Below are 18,838 nucleotides of genomic sequence, written 5' to 3' on the forward strand. Positions count from 1 at the left end.
GAATTAAGTGAAATCACTGAATATACCTTTAAACTGAATCTATATGAAACACTTTCTTTTCTAAGGTTGCTCTGCCCAGTTACTGTCAAGCGTAGCTTTAAAAACAAGGTCCAGCTGGTAGACAAACGATGTTGTGGTGTCTTGCGGCCTCGTGCTGGCCTCAAATTCAACTATGCTATTTGATAGGACAAGCATACAGTACCTGTCTTTGGTAGGGAATGTGACCCCTAGAATGCTATCATAGAGATTACAGGCTAGATGACGTCAACATCCCAGAGGCTTTTCAATATAACAGGACCACTCCATTGGTTATACAGGCACTGATCCTGAAGCAGACTGTTTGTTTTCCCTACAGTTAGGTAGGGTATTACACTCGCATGTCAGATGCTGACAAAAAACAAAGATTATTTGAGCAAAATATTCCATAATAATTTACGCTTACACATTGCTTATGAAAAAAAAAAAACTCAACATACTTCAAGCTAAATATTTGCATGATGGTGTTAAACATTGTTTGGATAACATAAGCATGAGAGCAGATTGTTTAAATAATAATAAAAACTTCTTGTGTTGGGAAATTGGACTTACCGTCAATCTAATGGTGGTGTCAAGACTAATTTAAGCTCTTTTACACAACAGTGTCATGTAGCATGTACCAGAAATGCCCAACCTACAAGCTCACAATGTGTCGCTTCCGCGACGCGCTGTGAGCTTGTAGATGAGCTATTTTAGACATGCAACACCGTTGTGCAACCAAGTATGAATCTGGCTTTAGTTTACCATTATTGTTTCTTTTTCTTTTACACACGGTTGAGTTTGGTCACGATGAGCACATGGATGCATTCATCAAAGCTTGAGCACACACACAAGCCCTGCTTATCGGGGCTCCAGTCCAGGCTTGAGATTGGCTGTGTGGACACCGTGACGTTCTGTAAGAGGTTGACAGAGCCAGCCACCCCCATGTCCACGTCCTCAGAGTCTGTCTTAGTCCTCTGGGCAGGGTATTCACTGGAATCAAAACCATTAAGTCAATTAGGAGGATCTTGTTACTGTGCAGATGCAATGCTTGCAGCTGGCTCTACCAAAACATTAATACATTGTTAATAAAACTGACATGTGAGTGGCATTAATAAAATGATCCCATCATGAGCAACAAAACGTTTAGTGAACTTAAAATAGAGAGAGAGAAGTAGGACATGATAGGCGTGATCAGTCACATTTGTGACATCTTTTGTGACATTTGTTGTCTAATAAAATCCAGATGTTACATTTTGGGTACATTGTGTTTTAATGTAAGATAAAGGTGCATGCTTGTCTGAGAAGATTATACTCAGTATGAGGGTTCCAAAGACATAATCAGGGCCACCTTGATAATAACTTACTGACTTATTTTGAATCCTGCAGCAATTTTCATAGAAAGGTGACAAGTTTGCATGCCTTTTGTTTCCAAACTGATACATTTTAAAATAAGTGGCACATACTGTGACTAAATAGTTAAACTCATTCCGATTAATATCTATTCCAAGACTGCTGCCTACATTAAGTACTGACTCATCTGTACTTTTGAAATATTGTGTGGAACATTTCGGTTAACAGCTTCTTATTTCTTACACCCGTTGAATGTCTTCACTTGGTCTGTAATTAAAGCCTATTTTTATAGTGGAGACTGGAGAGGTCTTACTATTTCCAAAGGTGTAGGTTGCCTGCACCGCCAGCAGTCATGAAGATGTCTCTGTTCTGAGGCAGATGCCTAACCTGCCAGATGGTTGATTTATGAGCCTGAAACAACAGGAAAATAATTATTTACTTGCACAGATTAACCTATTAACCTTATCTTAAAGAGAAACCACCCACACTACACACATTATCATTGCCGTGTAATAACTGTAAATACTTTAATTTGAGCTCTATGTTCTTTTGTCTTTGTTGTTTTTCTTTCTTTTTTATTTGACGTAATCATGGTGATCTAAAATGTATGGTTGGTAGCAGCATCAATTAGATGTTTTTTTTAATGATAGGGGCAGCTATAAATAAGATTTATCTTCTTCCTGCTCCTTTTCTTTTCTGGTATGGAATATGTAAAAAATAAGTACAAAGTAAAATGAATATAATCATGTAAAACCATAACTGAAATGAAATAAATATTAAATTAAATGAAATATTTTATGAACTGATTGTTCCCCAATGGTTACAATCTTCATATGGTGTACAGTAGAGTGAACGTTTATTTTCTTAGTTTAATTTATTTTCTTAATTTTGAATTAACGTAGGATTTAACTGTAAGAAGCTCATCAGCACCATCATGTTTAATCGTGCCAGTGGTTCTCAAACATTTTCATCTTAAGGAGCCTCAGCCCCATCTGAAAAGATTTTATGCCAGGGAGAGCATGTGGGTTTTTTGTTCCTTTCACTAATTATTCTAAATGTAAAAAAGATTTCTACAGCTCACAACCGGTTGATATTTTGTGTTAAAGTGATTGTAATGCTATATTAACACATTTGCTGGGGACCCCTTATAAGCCCCTCAAGGACCCCTTGGGGGCCCTGGACCCCACATTGAGAACCACTGATGATGAATGCCAATTGCCAAACTGCACTGCTGCATGTTTTATGGATTAGCTCAGGGATGAGGGCTGCCAAAACTGCCTGAACTGGCTGAATCACATTTTCAAACTGGCATCCCAACAGAATCATAAAGTAATTAGAATTGAGTCCAGAAAAGAGCAGGACCATTATAAAATGGAGTTTAATGAGTCTACAGTCTACATGTTCAATAACGGTCAACTCTAAAACGTTTGCCATGAAAGTGTAACAAAAACACACCCATTGATGGTCGAGTGGTTACACAGAACCCACACCCACATGCACTCTATGCTGGCCTGGGATCAAATCCTGCAAATGCCTTCATCCTGAGCCACCCATTCACTATAAATTAAAAATTAACACACAAAGGGGAGTGGAGTGGACCACATCCTTTGGCTTTTGTCTCATAAAACGGCTGCAAGACAGGTTCAAACATTGTGACGTGATTCTGCATTTAAAGTCATTTTTTTAATCGTATTTTGCTAAATTAGTAATAAGAGAGGAGACATCAACCCTTGTTATTTAAACAATCCTGCCATGCATTGCTGCAGGCAGGGTGAAGAAATCTACCTCAGGCCACTTGTGGATAGCTATACATTGTATGAAATCATTTTGGACTAAAACTTCATAATTCTTCATTAAGACTAGTGATGTTCTTGCTGTTTATCACTCTGTGGAATTGGACAAATATTTGGTCTAGCTACAGTCGCTGATCTTGCTCTCAGAAATATTGCCGAGCGTGGCCAACCTGCTCTAAACCCAGTCAAAGGCACGGTGAAAAATCCACACCTCTCTCCTCACTGGGCCAATGTCGTTCTTGGCTAATGACCTCATGGCTGCGAAGCACGTTAGACAAACATGACTGCAAACATTTCCAGCTGTAAAAATGGGCAAAATCTGCTCCTGTCCTCCCTCTCTTTTTCTGTATTCTGAAATGCTGAAAAATAACCTTGGACACTTTTTCCATATAGTGGAGCCAAACATATGTCTGGCTGTCTGTTTCTCTCTCTCCACCTGTGTTGATTACCTTTTCGGAAACAGAGGCAAAGCCCTTGGTGGGGTGTTGTGTCCTCATGTCAAACACATGGAACTTTCCCTCCAGGGAGGTGGCCACCAGCTTGTTCATGTTAATGTCTTTTCTGTCGAACTCTACACAGCATACCTGATAACAAATAAAGATTTTAGAGCATAATAAATTGTCTTAAGAAAAATGTCTGATTTACTACTTCAGGTTAAATGGTTAGTTCAGATTTAAAGGAAATATGTGCCATTAATAGAGTGGTTGCAATGGTATTAATTGATTGCCTGAGTCCTAGGTCAACAATACAAATTACGCTAGTATTGTGTATTCATTTATTTTTAATGAGTGGCCCCCAGTGCCAGTATTTCCTACAGCTTTCCTACAAGTCCAAACATCTCAACTAACCCTTAATATCTTCAACTATATTTAGAGGTGGGACTCCTTGTCAATTATTACATTTTATTTTGAATTACTTAGATTATAAACTATAAAGTATACACATAATAGCAAATATATGCCAAACATACTAGTACTAGTCTCACAATAAAATGATGATATAAAATTCAATGAAATGCAATGTTGCTGGTTCCTCTGCTGTGTGGGAAACTTGCAAACTAATAAATTGCACTGGTGATAAACATTAACTTTACTGCCCTCAAACTATCTTGTCTTGAAAGTTGATCTCACCCCATTTTTTATGTTGGTCTCCCATCGTAGGGACATATTCCTGAGGTCAAAGAGCTTGATGTCCCCATTGTCGTATCCCGCGCACACACATCGGTCCTCGTCATTGAAGGCATGACCTGCATTCAGAGGGTCATGAAAGCAAAATGAAACTATCTTAGATCTAGATAAGTAGGCTAGACCTGTGTTGATCCTGTGAGAGAAAATCAGTTGCCATTTGCAATACAGCAGTAACAAATAGAGCCGATACAAAAAACAACAACAACAAATCACACCTGTGTGAAGTGGGTGGTGTAACTATTGTTATAGCTACAGTACTGTGCTGTATTGTATTTTGATTATTTTTAGAAAAAAACTTTGTGAAATGACAGTTACCGTGTGGGGGTCCCCGGAACATCCAGCCCCCCAGGAACGTGCCCAGGGGGCCGGCCCCGTTCCGGCGAGCCTTGAGAGTTGTTGCAGGGACACACATACTGTACATACGGACACACACAGCTGCGCAATGGAGTGGAGGCACCGCTCAAAAACAGTATCAATACAGTATACAGTACAATATCAGTAGGAGTAGAAGAATGCATTACAGAATTGTCATGAAAAGGGATGTAGGGACAGCAGTGGATGTAGACAGACCTCCAACTTAGACAAAGAACACAAACCATAGCAATACAGTATACATTATAAACATACTAGTAGTATATACAGTATAGCAAAAGAAAACACCAGAGTTTGTGGGTGGGAGAAAGGAACATTAGTATGGGCTGAGCAGAGTGACCTTGTGACATGCTTACAACAAGTTTGATCCACACAGGGTCAAATATACAAATATTTGACTGGTTGTGCTGGAAGAACAGGAAGGAAGGCTTGGAAGCATCCAAACCTCAGTATTTCGAATCTGGAGGAATGCCAGTTGAAAATCCACAGATTGGTTACGTTACCATCAACAGCCAATTAAGTATTGAATAGGACAATGACGTAATCAATCAACGTTTCAGAATCAGTTATAAGGTTTTCAGAAGTTACTTCAAGAGACAAATAAGTAAAAGATACTTTAAATATTGATATCTTTACTGTTTCTTTAATGATTTTGAAGAGGAGAGATTATATGATTTTAAAAGGATATCGTCTCTCTGTCTGTCTGTGAGCAGCTAATATTCGGCACTGTTGGCCCGATCGCAGTGAAACTGTCCAGACACACTCCCTGAATGCCAAAATAGAACCTCTGCCTCAACTTTTTCCGTTTCGCCTGTTATAGCTGCCAGCAGGAGGCCGATTTCTTTCAATTTTCTTTTTGTGTGCCTCAAAAAGCCTCAAATCATGAGGCATTTTTGCCATGAAAGACAGAGGAAGAAATGCCACCCTTTTCACATTGGTCTATTATAGCACCACCAGGAGGCCACAATAACCTACCTGACCTGGCGCCTGGAGACCTGTGCTCCAAAGAGCACAGGTCAACTCAAGTTCAATATGTTCTGTAGGTGATCAAGTTTTGTCCTGTATGAGAGACCCCACATTTACTGAGATGGAAAGCTTTGCTGTATCTCCAACATAAACAACACTAAGTAGTAGTACTACTGTTTTACTGTGTGGAAAATGTATAGTGGGTCAGAGAATGTGGTGAATTCAGAACAGGAACAATTATGACCCACTTCCTCGACCCATATCGCACATAAAAGACGGATCTAGATGTGCTAGTGTTTTTGGCTGTGCAAGGTATTCTTTTTTACCACAGGTACTTAAAGTGGGGTCTGGGGAATCCCAGGGGTCCTTGATGGTCCCTAGCAGAAGGAGGAACAATTTCAACACCATTTTTTGGCTATGTGAAATTAGCCAATCTACAAGATCACAACATGTTGTGAACTTGTGATGTGAAGCGTTGTGAACTTATAGACTTATTATTTTCAAAGGATGTTTGAAAATAAATAGCCTATAGTCTATGGTGTGCCCTGCATATATATTTGGGGGTCCTTGACATAAATCCAATGTATTTTGTGTTTACGTACCAAAGGCAACAGTCCAGCAGTCTCTCTTGGTTTCACCCTCCACAGGCTCCATGTTAGCCACAGGTGAGTCTTTCTGCCTGGGGTCCCAGATCTTCACTGTACCTATAGACCCCATTACATCACACATCTGTTACAATAACTGCTGTAGAATCATCAGACCTATGACTGATTGGAAAGTGACTGATTAGACACTTCAAAACAATATGAGCGCTGCACGTGGATGTGACTTTAATCGCTGCCATTTTATTCTGGTGCAAAACAAAGTGTTAATTTAACTAATGAAAGTGCATAAATTGACCATTCAAGATTAACTGAATGGATTAACTCATTTTGCTGTGTGACAAGATTGAAATGCTGCTGCATATGTAAGTAGTAGTAGTGCCAAATGCCTAGTGGTTCAATATCTTTTTTTTTTTTTTTAAGATATTTTTTTGCGGCTTACGCCTTTTATTGATTTTTGAAGGGACAGACAGTAGGCTGACAGGAAACGGGAGAGATATGGGGGGATGACATGCAGTAAAGGCCGTGTCGGGTCCGGGAGTCGAACCCGCGGCACACTGCGACTGGATCACCAGTCCGGTGCCCAGACCGTTACGCTACGGCCTGGGCCGTGGTTCAATATCATACCTGCCATACATTCCTGACAACCAATCAAGCATAAAAGGCAGTACCAACGTGGCTGTCGTCAATAATCTTCTTTACTTAAATTGTGTGATTCTGTTCGTCTCCCTTCTAAATGAAGATGATAATGTATTGCTGACCCTAACCATGTGATGTGCACAAAATACCAATCAATTAAAACATTTTTGTAGTTGTGTGTGTGTGACCAGGGAAAAGAAGGAAATTAGCACAGTAAAAGACCAGCCTTTCTTAGGATTGAGTTTTTACCATCTCTGCTTCCTGTGACTATCTCCGGGGCTCCATCCCCGATCCCCAAGCCTCCAACACCATCTATACAGTTGATGATCTCCTTATGAGCTTGCACAGAGTACACAGGAGTGTCCGGCATTTCCAGATTCCTGTGCACAAGACAAACACTTGCATTACAATGTTTAATATAAGAAAGAAACTCTCTAAAGCATGGATATCTTGAAGGCTTACCTAAGAGGACATTTGTGATTTTCTGTCTATTCTATTCAATCCAAATTAGTGCTAACCAAATGTTCACTTAACTTTCAATTCAGGAAAATCACAAAGTGGACAATCTTTATATTCAAATATGGAGGATATTTCTTTTACCACATAAAGGTTGCGCACTATTCAACCAAATTTACAGGCTTAAGTTAAATCCATTACCACGAACATCAAAAATCTCTGCCTACATTTTAATTAATTAAATAGATTTGATCCCAACCTTGCAAGACAAGATATTTTTCATTAAAGCATGTGAGAAAGTCTAACGTGCACATTCATTGTAGCGTAAGATCAAATTCCATCAAATGACATGCAATGTTGAATGGTAAATTAACATTATAAAAAAAAGTAATCGCAGTTTCAAAGTCAACATGCCTGGTGTCTAGGCTCATAGTAGCCTCAATAGAGCCTGCAGGCGTTTTGTTTTCAAGGCTTATAGGCAAGGGCCAGTACAGTGCATAGATAAATACCAGATGCTGAGATTTCCATCAAAAGCCCCAGTCGCTATGTGTCTCTGTTGTAGAGAGGTGGCCCCAAATGTCCCGCACTTTATGGGCTTTGCTTTCTCTACCTGAAAGACATTAGGGTCAGGGTTCAACACCATGTTTCAATTTAAAATGGTAATAATAATAATAATAATAATAATAATAATAATAAATCAGTAAGACGCCTGGGGATGATGTCATGAGACCTGGGCACCATATATGGGGCTTTCCTCATGTATGGGGATTATGAGTTCTGGGAGAGTGCTGGGAGAGCGCTGGCGCTTTGGCATGTATGGGGGGCATCAGCTATAGCTATAGGTTGTCTCCATATATGGAGCTCTAGGTGAAAGCCTTCGTTATTTCACCTATATATGGAGACAACAGCGATATCAAGCGCTGACATCAGACTAGTGTAGAAACCTCATATATGGATTATACACGCCTGGCATCGTCATGGTGATACGTACTCAGTTGGCTGGCATCGTCATCATGACACGTATCTAGTGAACCATATATAAGAAGAATCCGAAGAGGTGCGACTACACTGCTCAGTGAGATCTCAGGAATCTCAGGATCTCTCGGAATCTACAGCACCCAAGCAAGACAGGATACAGCACTATAGGACACAGGACTCAAGACACCATGTCACGTGATGTCACGATGACCTGGGGGCTTGCCTTGGGTGAGTCAGTGACGGGAGAGTGTTACGGGGATTGTGGCTTAGGTGCCAAACACGTGCGACCTCTGGTCGCAAATAATAATAATAATAATAATAATAATAATAATAATAATAATAATAATAATAATAATAATAATAATAATAATTGAATTACTCAAAAATAAATACAATTTTAAATAAATGGATTTCAGTAAAGTGCATGATCCAACTCTAAAGCTATACTTAAAATATAACACTAACAAGATGAAGATTTTACAGTGGGAATATACAATGAATGTAATTTGTGTGTTATCGGTTGCTATGGAAACGACTACTCTACGTTTCTGGAAGAATATAGTAATATATTAGCTAGCCAGGCCTAGCCTAGCAATACTCTCATTGTCAAATGGGGAATACAGAACATTAATATAAATTTTAAAAAACATTTACGTTGTCAGATGTGGAATAAATAAATGCACGTACCTCCTTGACAAGATGAACTTCCCCATGTTGCACTTCGTATATTTGCATCACCCCGGTCCCCCTAGCAAAGTTCCCCATGCAGACAAACTTGGCACTGCAAGGGATCCATTTAGTGTCAAAAATAGTGTAGTTCAAACTTTTCTGTATATGCGCAATGATCTGAGGTTTTTCGAATGGCGTTGACATCTTTGTCGATGTTTTCTATTTTCTTTTCCCCCAAAAGAGTTTTCTGTTTTCACCTAAGGTTTTCACGAACTGCCACAACAAAACGTGACGCGAAAGACCCTCTATACTGAGCTGTCCCAACACTGGCCTGATCAGATAACGTATACAATAAATAAATCAAGTATAAAATACGTACAAATTAATTGCAATCCATTACTTAATTGCTTAATTGCAATCAAACGATTGTTTGCAGTAGCGGTTCTTTTTTAATATTATAATATAAAATGTCAGGCGAATGTTAAGTTGCTTCTTAGGGTCCTTTTCATTGCACGAGGACAACATCGAACATCCTATCCATCCCGTGTTTAGAAGTTGGTCTGTTCATTTAGCTCTTTTTTCGTGGATATAATCATGGACACGGATAATAATTCAGCCCCTCAGATCACCATCGCTGATGACAGTGAAAATGCAACGGAAAATGCTACAGATTTCATACAAGTGAAGTCTAAAAAGAGCCACAAACGAAAACGTGAACAAGATGGAGTGGGAATGGAGGCAGAAGACTCAGTGGCGATCAAGCGGCCACAGTTTCCACCTATTTCGGGCGATCAGTTGAAGGTAATGGATGGTTTATTTTATATTGTTGGCCTGTGGCTTTTAGTATTATAATTATTATGATTATGATGATGATGATCTACTATAAACACTAAATGTGTGACCCACGTTGGTTCTGTCAGCTGGCGAGCCTGGCGACTGTGTTGCGCTTGCGCAATAGACTATAGCTAGTTTGCTGACATCACAATTTTGATTGATTGAATACTTTGATGGATTTTGACACCAGAGTCATCTAATAGAGTTACGATATAGAGGGGGCAGAAACCGAGCTTGCAGCCTGAACTGAGACTGGAATTGGAAATACATCGTTTTCAGCAAGGGCGAGGCAAATAAGAGCTTTTTTAAGCATGTGTGGACTGTGCAACATGACAACTGTTGTAAGCATGTGTGCACTGTGCAACATGACAACTGTTTTAAAGTATTGTACAGTAACAACTAAAGTCTCTTTAATGTTTATGTTGTAATATTACTACAAAACAATCTAAAATAAAGGGATTTAAGATCATTAAAGCTGGGCATAGCTCTAAACGCATTAGAGCTATGGACCAGAGCTAGGCTGTTGCCTGAGTCCAATGCATTTCTGCCTACTTGTCCCAGTTGGTTATCCCCAGAGAGCCGCCATTGGACTGGCCCCATAAAGTGAACGCAGTTTGCGTAACTTAAACTCTGTCTATATAAGGCTCTGTTTGACACATTATGTGAACATTTTACATGTACTGGTCAGCTTTGACAGATAATGCGAACATGTACTTTTCATCTTTGTTCCAGGGTGGAGTAGATGAGTTGCGTAAAATCCCTGTCCCACCTCACAGATACACACCACTGAAGGAGAACTGGATGAAGATATTCACTCCCATTGTAGAGAACCTACAGCTTCAAGTTAGATTCAACCTGAAAAGCAGGAATGTTGAAATTAAAGTAAGTTATACATTCACGTTTAAATCTACACATGCATAACCTCTTAAACCCTCTACGTTTGTTGACCAGTGCCCCCTGGTTGTATGCCATTCTTATTCCCTCTACCCCTAAGGGCCGATTCATACTCCTATTTTACTGCTGTTTCGGCATTGTAGTGGCGAAATTATTTCGGCTCGTCAGAAATTTTCAGTAGCACCGAAGAGCCGACTTTAGGACGGTACCCGCCCCCCTGAACCTCAAATGACGTCACATTGTAGGCTCTACAGAGCCAAACCGACTTTTATTCGGCTCTAAAATAGGAGTATGAATCGGCCCTAAGCCTGGTACCGAGGCTACTCTACCCAAGGGGTCTTATAGGTTTTATTTTCTCCAGAAATTTAACCACTTAAACACTCAATACTTGACATTTGGTTTGACTCTTATTGGTCTGCTCTTTTTTCCCCCGTACACCAACGTTCTGGCAGAAAATTTTAATTTAGTTCCACAAGTAAAGGAGCAGATTGTGGCATTCACAGCAGCACTAAATGTATTTAAACTTCCTTCAACAAACACATTACAAGATAAAGGGCACATAAATCGACAGGTGCGTTGTGGTTGTTGTGTTGTGCAGGGACAAATTGGCCATTGGGCAAGTGGGGCCGTGGCTCTCAGGGGTACTTCAGGGAAATTGGACCGTGAGGTACTAGGTTTGACACCCTGAAATGGGCTCCTGGGGCCCTCCATTGGCCATTGATTTTGTTAAATGTAGGTCAAAAAGATGATAAAAACACTGAAAATGTTGCGCTATGGGGGCCCTGAAAAAATTACTGGTCCAGGGGCCCTCATGGGGGTTAATCCGTCCCTGGTGTTGTGGAGTAATTGTAATCGCATTCAATTTGTGTGCCCCATAAATATGGGCTTATTGAAGGACGTTTGTACATGTGTTTAGGTCGATAAGCGAACACATGAACAACGTGTGTGATGCATTTTGATGATGTGCTCATGTGTATAAAATGTCCTCCTTCAGACATGCAAAGAGACAGCGGACATCGCTTCACTCACAAGAGCTGCGGATTTCGTCAAGGCATTTATACTAGGCTTCCAGGTTGAGGTATGTAGAACGCCAATCATGTGATTAAGTAAAACAAATGTCTAGTTGTTTATTTACACCCATCCGATTCTGACTTTATCCCTTTCTATCAATCTATCGCTCCCATCTCCCTAGGATGCTCTGGCACTCATCAGATTAGATGAGCTTTTCCTAGAATCCTTCGAGGTCACAGACGGTAAGAGGAGCACCCTTTTACTCCATATTGTAAATTCTCCTTCGATCCCCGTTTCAAGGTCATTTTTGGCATGCGCTCATTGTCTAAGTGTTTTCTCATGTTGGCTGTCTTGGCAGTGAAACCGCTGAAGGGAGACCACTTATCCCGAGCCATCGGCAGGATAGCTGGGAAGGGCGGAAAAACCAAATTCACCATCGAAAATGTCACAAAGACTCGCATTGTGCTGGCAGACACGTGAGTGACTCTCCTGAGTTTAAAGAGGGGGGGGGGCTCCATAAAGTCCATATCCTATGGAAGTGATGAAGTTGTTTTAAAATAATATATATACTTTCCCTTATTCATTCAACAGAAAAGTACACATATTAGGATCTTTTCTGAACATCAAGATGGCCCGCACAGCCATATGCAATCTAATCTTAGGTAAGTGGGATACTAACACTTTTTAATTTAAATTCATGGACATACTATACTTACTTCTGCGTAAAAGTCTAATGCGTGAAAAGACAGGAAATTATCTTTGACCTCTTCTTCCCACAGGAAGTCCACCATCAAAGGTCTACGGCAACATCAGGGCAGTGGCCAGCAGGTCTGCAGACAGATTCTGAAATGTCTGCTCCCCCTCATCGGCTGATGGATCCAGGTTGTTCTGTGTGGTTGGCCATAGCCAACACCATGAATGGTTTCTGTGCCTTGGTGTGGACTAGCCTTTTACAGGTTCTTCTACAATAGTATCTATTTTGTAGCAGATGGACCTCGCATTCTGTTTAGCCTACACAGTTCCAAATTAAGATGCATCATTTTCACATAAATGTTAATTATATACCGTACATTACAATGTGAATTCCTGTAAATAAATGTATTTCAGCCCCACTACTCAAATTGTGGATACATTTAATTTAACATTTAATTTTCAGACTTAAAAAGCTACTACTTTTACTACTTTAAAGCACATTTCCACAGAGCAAAAAAAAAAAGCTTGAACTGCGATTGAAAAAACAAACCCAGAATTCATGCTCAATTGATCCAGGTTTTCAGAAGGGGACATAAGTTTCCCGTTCAGTAAATTTTCCATAGCTTAGTTTAATTGGCTCTGCAGCTATATTGAACCAGAAACACCTCCATGTTTCTGGTTGAACTTGCATCAAAGAATATCTCATCTCATTCTGAAACCTGGAATTGCAGTTATTCACAGAGCAAAATCCCTCTGAACTGACAGAATTCCATGACTAAAGGGTGCGGTCACACCTAACCGCCTATGCAGTGGATTCTGCCAATGCTTTTCAATGTCAATCTTATAGACAGCTATGCGTGTCCCTGTGTCAGAGCACGAAATGGTATTGTCACCACCAAGTGTCACTGTTGTGCAGCCTAACACAGGCCAGGGAGAAGAGCTTGTACAATAATAGTACAGTACAGCACCACTCACTTCAGACGAGTCAGATTTTTTCTTTTTTGAAATCTGAATGGGAAGCCGCTCTGTTGGCAGAATCAAAGTTTGGTGTGACTGTACCCTAAACCTGCAATTGAAGCCTACTAGGTGGTGGAAATGAGGTGGTAAAGAACATTTAGACATGATCATGAAATGTTGAGTAATTGAGGAGGCCAATGTGTTCAACATTTTAAAGTTTTATTTAAATTTTTTAAATTTTCATACAGTATCAAGTTTCCAACAGTCCCACAGCATAAGATGCAGCATGCAGAAAAAGAAAAGTTCTCAAACTTAATCATTTCAGATTTTCCCCACACAAACTAAAGAGAACCCAAATAATCCTCAGAGAAAAGAAAAGCACTTACGAACTAAAGCGCGGTCTGAACTATACAGAGAACAGAGAGCCAGAACTGCTTTTAACAAATACTTATATACAAAAGAAAAAAAAACATCAATTTTTTTCCCCCTTTAAGCTGAGTACAGTGTGTGGCAGTTTGAGACAGGATCAGATATGCAACTTTACTGAAATAGAAGCATGTGGCTGACCCGGGTTAAAATACAAAAAAAGTTTACATGTAGTTCAGTTCATTTGGATTACCTCTCATAATATGTGTACATTTACCAAAGTTTGGCAACATCCATATCATATACCATTGAAATTCTTAAATATATTAACATCACCATCCATGTGTAAACAAGAGGATTATTTCAAAAAATTGATCTACATGCACAACGAAAAAATATATTTCCATGTCATGCAAGCACAGGGAGGCCCAAGCCGTGCAGAGCTTTGGGGTTGGGGGGTGTTGGGGTAAGATAGGGCGCTCCGAATTCACATCTCTCACTAAAACACCTGTCCAAATCCACAGTCTGCCTAAAAATAAAAAATGTCATCCCAGTGCTATTTTATAGGAAGTATTTCCCCTTAAAAATGGACAGTTTTGTTAGAATTGTGAAATTCGAACCATTTACTATTGGTGTGTGAGAGAAAAAAGCAGAGGTGACCGTGACAGAAGCCAACTTTTGAAATGTACACGCTCAAAAGAAACTTAAAATATACAGTCTCTCATTGCACATTGATCACGCAACGTATGTATTCTGTATTTCGTTCTGTTGCACTAAATTGAGGTGTCTGTGCTGTCCCACTCTATATGGAGAAAGGTACGTTTGTATTCAAGAAGGGCTCATGAGCAAACATGACCTAATATACACATGGTTAAAAAATAATGCTGCCTGCAGATAAATCGCTGAATGTTAAGTTGCTATATACGTACAGTATTTATGAATTTACCCTGTAATTTCAAGGGTTTTGTTCACAAATCTCTCTGTCATTGTTCTCCTTGGTTCTTAGGCAAATCTCTAGCCTCTTCTCTTACAAATAATGAAAATGTACTGAAATTCATCTCATGAATTACAGAGAATGATTAGTGAGAGGTGAGCCCATCTTTCGCACCGGGGATTGTCTTTCTGAATGCACACAGTTCAATGTAAAATGTGTCATTGAGAGTAAACCATGTTATCAGTTTGCAGCCACAAATTTGTTTTGCAAAGATATCACTTTCTTGGCATTAATTAATCTATGTCATGACAGGAAATGAGAATAATCTCCAACATTATAAACATGTAGAAGTATAAATAAAACTATCACTCTTATTACAAAAAAAGAAATGAATTACTTTGCTAAACGGAAGCTTTAACTTTATATGAAACCCAGACTGCTCTAATCCTAACTGCTCAAGTGGAAGCTAAAACAAAGGACCAAAACAAAAAAAAGTCGGAATATTTTAACATCTTGTGTAATGTGTCGCCGTGACAAGTGACCATGCAGATCTTTTGATGTGTCACAGACAATTTGTCAGACCGAACAAACTAAACGACAACAAAAAAGATAGCGATAATGACAGGTAATAACTTGCACTGGTTTTCTGGATATGTACTGGTTGGCACTTCATACCCTACTTCCTAGTTGTATTGAAATCAAGTATCTTGACGTTAACACCTCCGCTAGCTACACATTTCCCCTGTCGAGCGACCCACAGATATACTGGTGTTTTTTTCTTCTTTATAAAAGACAAGAACAAAAATAAATATCAAAAATAACAATAAAAAAAAGAAATAACGAAATATGAACAAGCCAACCAGCCTCTTCGCCATCTCCCTCCCTCATCCCCTCCATCCAGGTATCTATTTATCTCTATCTATCCATCCGTCCAATTGGAGATGCTCTTACAATTGAGAAGCAGCTGTCCTTCCGTCTGTTATTGAGAGGATTATAGTTCAATAACACTTCAAAGTCAACTTCACGAGGCTTGTGGTTTTTGGAAGAAAAAAACAAACAAGTGGCTTCAAAGAGAGAAGAGGAAGAGAGAGAGAGACAGACAGAGAGAGAGAGAGAGAGAGAGAGAGATAGAATACTTCCATTGAGTAACACAGAGAGCGTTTGCCAGACGTCTTGAGCAGATCCTCAGAGATGGAGAAGAAAGCGAGTGTTGAGGAAGAGTAGGGCCGGGATTTGCAAGCAGGAGGCGCTTCTCACACGTCAACCACCATTTTTTTGTGTATATCGAGACCGCCAACCACCTGGTGGGAAGAGTCAAAGCATTATGTAGATTCAACATCACAAGACGGGTTACATATATGATCTGGTACAGTGCTACAGTAGTTTATATCATGTACAATATAGTCTGTATTAGGGTGTAATCAGACAGGCACCCAGTTGCCCTAAACACTCAAGACATGTCAAGGTGGTCAACCATGACCATGTCTTTCACTAGTTGAAAGTCTATTGCTGTACAATTTCAAAGATTATCAATTTCATCCCAAACTGACTCTCACAGATGGTGTAACATATATTTTAAATTGAAAGGTTAACATAACTTATTCATGTCTATTTCACTTTCCCCAAAGAAATTAACAGGAAACCTATTTCAGCATACTAGAGAGAGACAACTGTTCCCTTCTCACAGAGAACAGATAAAGATATCCGAACTTGTATCACCACCAGGTGGCTACAGTATTAAGACCAGGAAAGTCCATGTTGTTAATTTGTTATACCTTTAAAACCAGGAAAGCATCTGTGTCATTTTGGATGTTGCTATGTAGTAGTATGTATATCAATCTTTTATTATGTTTTTAATCAAAAATAGAAGATTTTCTGAAAACTTAGAGGTTAGAGTTTAGAAGGTGTTTTTAAAAAGAGGATCACACTCAGTCTTCACGTGGCCTTCAGTATATGTAAAAAATAAATAGTCTCCTGACTGGCACCCGAAAGTGGGACCACATCACCCCTACAACTGGCCTCCGTTCATTGTTTCCAAGTCAGATTGATTTTAAAATGTACATTTCATTTTTACAGCCCTTTTACAGGACTAGCAACATGGAACCATTCTACCCCCTGGATGAGGCTTCTTACCGTGAACCCTTTTTTTTTTTTTTATAACTTTGTTTATTGGTTTTTTCACAGAAGCATTATTGAGATAGAGTTTGAAAAGGAAATAATTGACATTAACAGCTTCTCTTAAATAAACCCCATAAGTATGACATAAAAGATTGAATTTGAATTTTCACCCCAAAGAAAAAGGACAACAGAAAACAAGACAGACAAACCTTAAATACATTGATCAGTAAAAGTTGAAAAATAAAAGGCAGACAAAAACAGACAAAACAACAGTACTACCGTGAACCCTTTTAAATCAAGATTCAAAACACACCCTGTCTCCTAACTATTATGTTATATCCGTGTCTTCAACACCTCCTTTTATTTTCTACTTGTGTTATTGGATATTGGTTTAATTTTAGGCTCTATAAACCCTCACATTGTCTCCTGTTGTTGTCTGTTATATTATTTATACTGCTTTATCAATACAGCACTTGAGTCAACTCTGTTTTTATGTGCTTTATAAATAAAACTGATACGATTTATCATGTCTAGTCATAACTGCCAAGTCGGTCTTTATTAAAGCAGTTGTCCTTGTGAATGCCCGATATTGCTGCTGTCCCTAATAATTATATTCAGCTGCAACGAAGAACAGCAAGACTATACAGGAAATATGTTTTTATGTTTTTTGCCTTTGATGACCATTAGTAAAATGGTTAATTTGATTTGATTTAGTTTAGAGATAAAACTATTAAAAAGCAACATGGCATTGGAACATGATTATTTACAGATTAAAAGACATGGCGTACAGTCTAAGCAACACATGCTACCGCCAGGCAAACTTAGCGGCAGATTACGTGACAGTGTTGTGTGATATTAGTCTGGCTTATTAGCCAAGCTAAGGCAAACTGGCCAACAGTGAGCATATCACATCTCTTATATCATGAATTCCATGCTTATTTATCCATTATTGATTATTCCAAGACGGTTGTTTTTTCCTTTGAGCACGGAACAATAGGATGAGTGGTGCAAGATTCAGAGCATTAGAAAGTCAATTTGGTAGACTGTTGTGGTTGGCAATTTCTCTGAAACCATGTGACGTGTCTTGCATCCGGGTTTTGTCTGCAATCCTGTTTTGTCCTCCATCTGGCGTAGTATACACACAGACAGACAGACACACACACACAGTCTAAGAGCATCTTTGTTTTTTTGGCCATTGATGTTGTGATAATTAGGTTTGGGATCGGCCCAGAGAATGATGAATGCACTGTATGTATGCACTACACAGCATATGTAACAGTAACACATGAAGTACTATCAAACATGAAACAATTATTCCACTCTGCTTCTGAGGCTACTACTAACCCTTTTGTATTTTTACATTTCACAATTGTCATTTTTACACCTCTTTGTTTGTTGCCAATGCCATCTGATCCTCACACTCCATGATCAGACCTGGGGGCGCTTACAGCAAGGCGGTCACACACACACTTGCATCTCTTGCATTTAAACCTTGAAGCGTTTGAACAGTGTTCCTTAACTGCCTTTGTTAAAGCATGTTCTTTTCAAGCCATCCTGAAAATACACTCCCGCGAGGACAAGAATTTTTTTAGCTCAAGGCTCCAGAGATACAGCCATCAAAATGTGGGCCCCTATGTCCGTCGAAGTTAGAAGCGGGGTGCCTTTCATTTATGGAAATGTTTCAGACGAAGACGAGCTCCTGGCCTACAAGAGACGGTTATTATACGAATGATATATTGGGGCTGATATTTTCAACAAGGCCACGTGAATCGCATGTTCAGATCCATTAGGGCTCATGTCTGTCCGCAGACTATCTCCAGGCTGTTCTCTTCTCAACTAACTCACTTCATTGTTTTACAGACATTTTTGTTTGGTTCAAATGAGCGTGGGCGGCCCATTCCTCTTGGTATTCTTTCCATATTGAGACAGTAAGGAAGCTGAGTGGGAGACTGCATGAAGGAGGCACATCACATGAAATGAAAACCTTAGGCCAGTTTGGGG

General features: G+C 39.4%; 3 protein-coding genes across 3 annotated transcripts in view; 1 reads left to right on the forward strand and 2 right to left on the reverse strand.

The window, feature by feature from the left end:
- Positions 1–503: 503 nt before the first annotated feature.
- dnaaf10 (dynein axonemal assembly factor 10) lies at positions 504–9,311 on the reverse strand. The gene is made up of 8 exons (XM_083774773.1): positions 9,049–9,311; positions 7,893–7,993; positions 7,177–7,307; positions 6,289–6,390; positions 4,292–4,407; positions 3,611–3,745; positions 1,682–1,779; positions 504–1,008 (listed from the first exon to the last, which is right to left on the reverse strand). The coding sequence occupies exons 1-8, from the start codon at positions 9,232–9,234 to the stop codon at positions 801–803; spliced, it is 1,077 nt and encodes a 358-aa protein (XP_083630899.1). The 5' UTR covers positions 9,235–9,311; the 3' UTR covers positions 504–800.
- A 236-nt stretch (positions 9,312–9,547) lies between these two features.
- pno1 (partner of NOB1 homolog) lies at positions 9,548–12,867 on the forward strand. Its single transcript, XM_083775803.1, has 7 exons — positions 9,548–9,831; positions 10,597–10,746; positions 11,753–11,836; positions 11,951–12,011; positions 12,128–12,245; positions 12,361–12,431; positions 12,549–12,867. Exons 1-7 carry the CDS (start codon positions 9,625–9,627, stop codon positions 12,614–12,616), a joined length of 759 nt encoding a protein of 252 aa, XP_083631929.1. The 5' UTR covers positions 9,548–9,624; the 3' UTR covers positions 12,617–12,867.
- Positions 12,868–13,617: 750 nt separating this feature from the next.
- LOC310865465 (calcineurin subunit B type 1) overlaps positions 13,618–18,838 on the reverse strand; it is a 35,607-nt gene continuing 30,386 nt past the window's right edge. The window contains exon 6 of the mRNA XM_083774591.1: positions 13,618–16,020. Within this exon, the coding sequence (XP_083630717.1) occupies positions 15,973–16,020 (48 nt within the window). The 3' untranslated portion in view covers positions 13,618–15,972. The remainder of the gene's footprint in view (positions 16,021–18,838) is intronic.

Source organism: Protomyctophum parallelum (genome assembly GCF_964188405.1).
Source record: "Protomyctophum parallelum genome assembly, chromosome: 10".
Classification (NCBI taxonomy): Eukaryota; Metazoa; Chordata; class Actinopteri; order Myctophiformes; family Myctophidae; genus Protomyctophum; species Protomyctophum parallelum.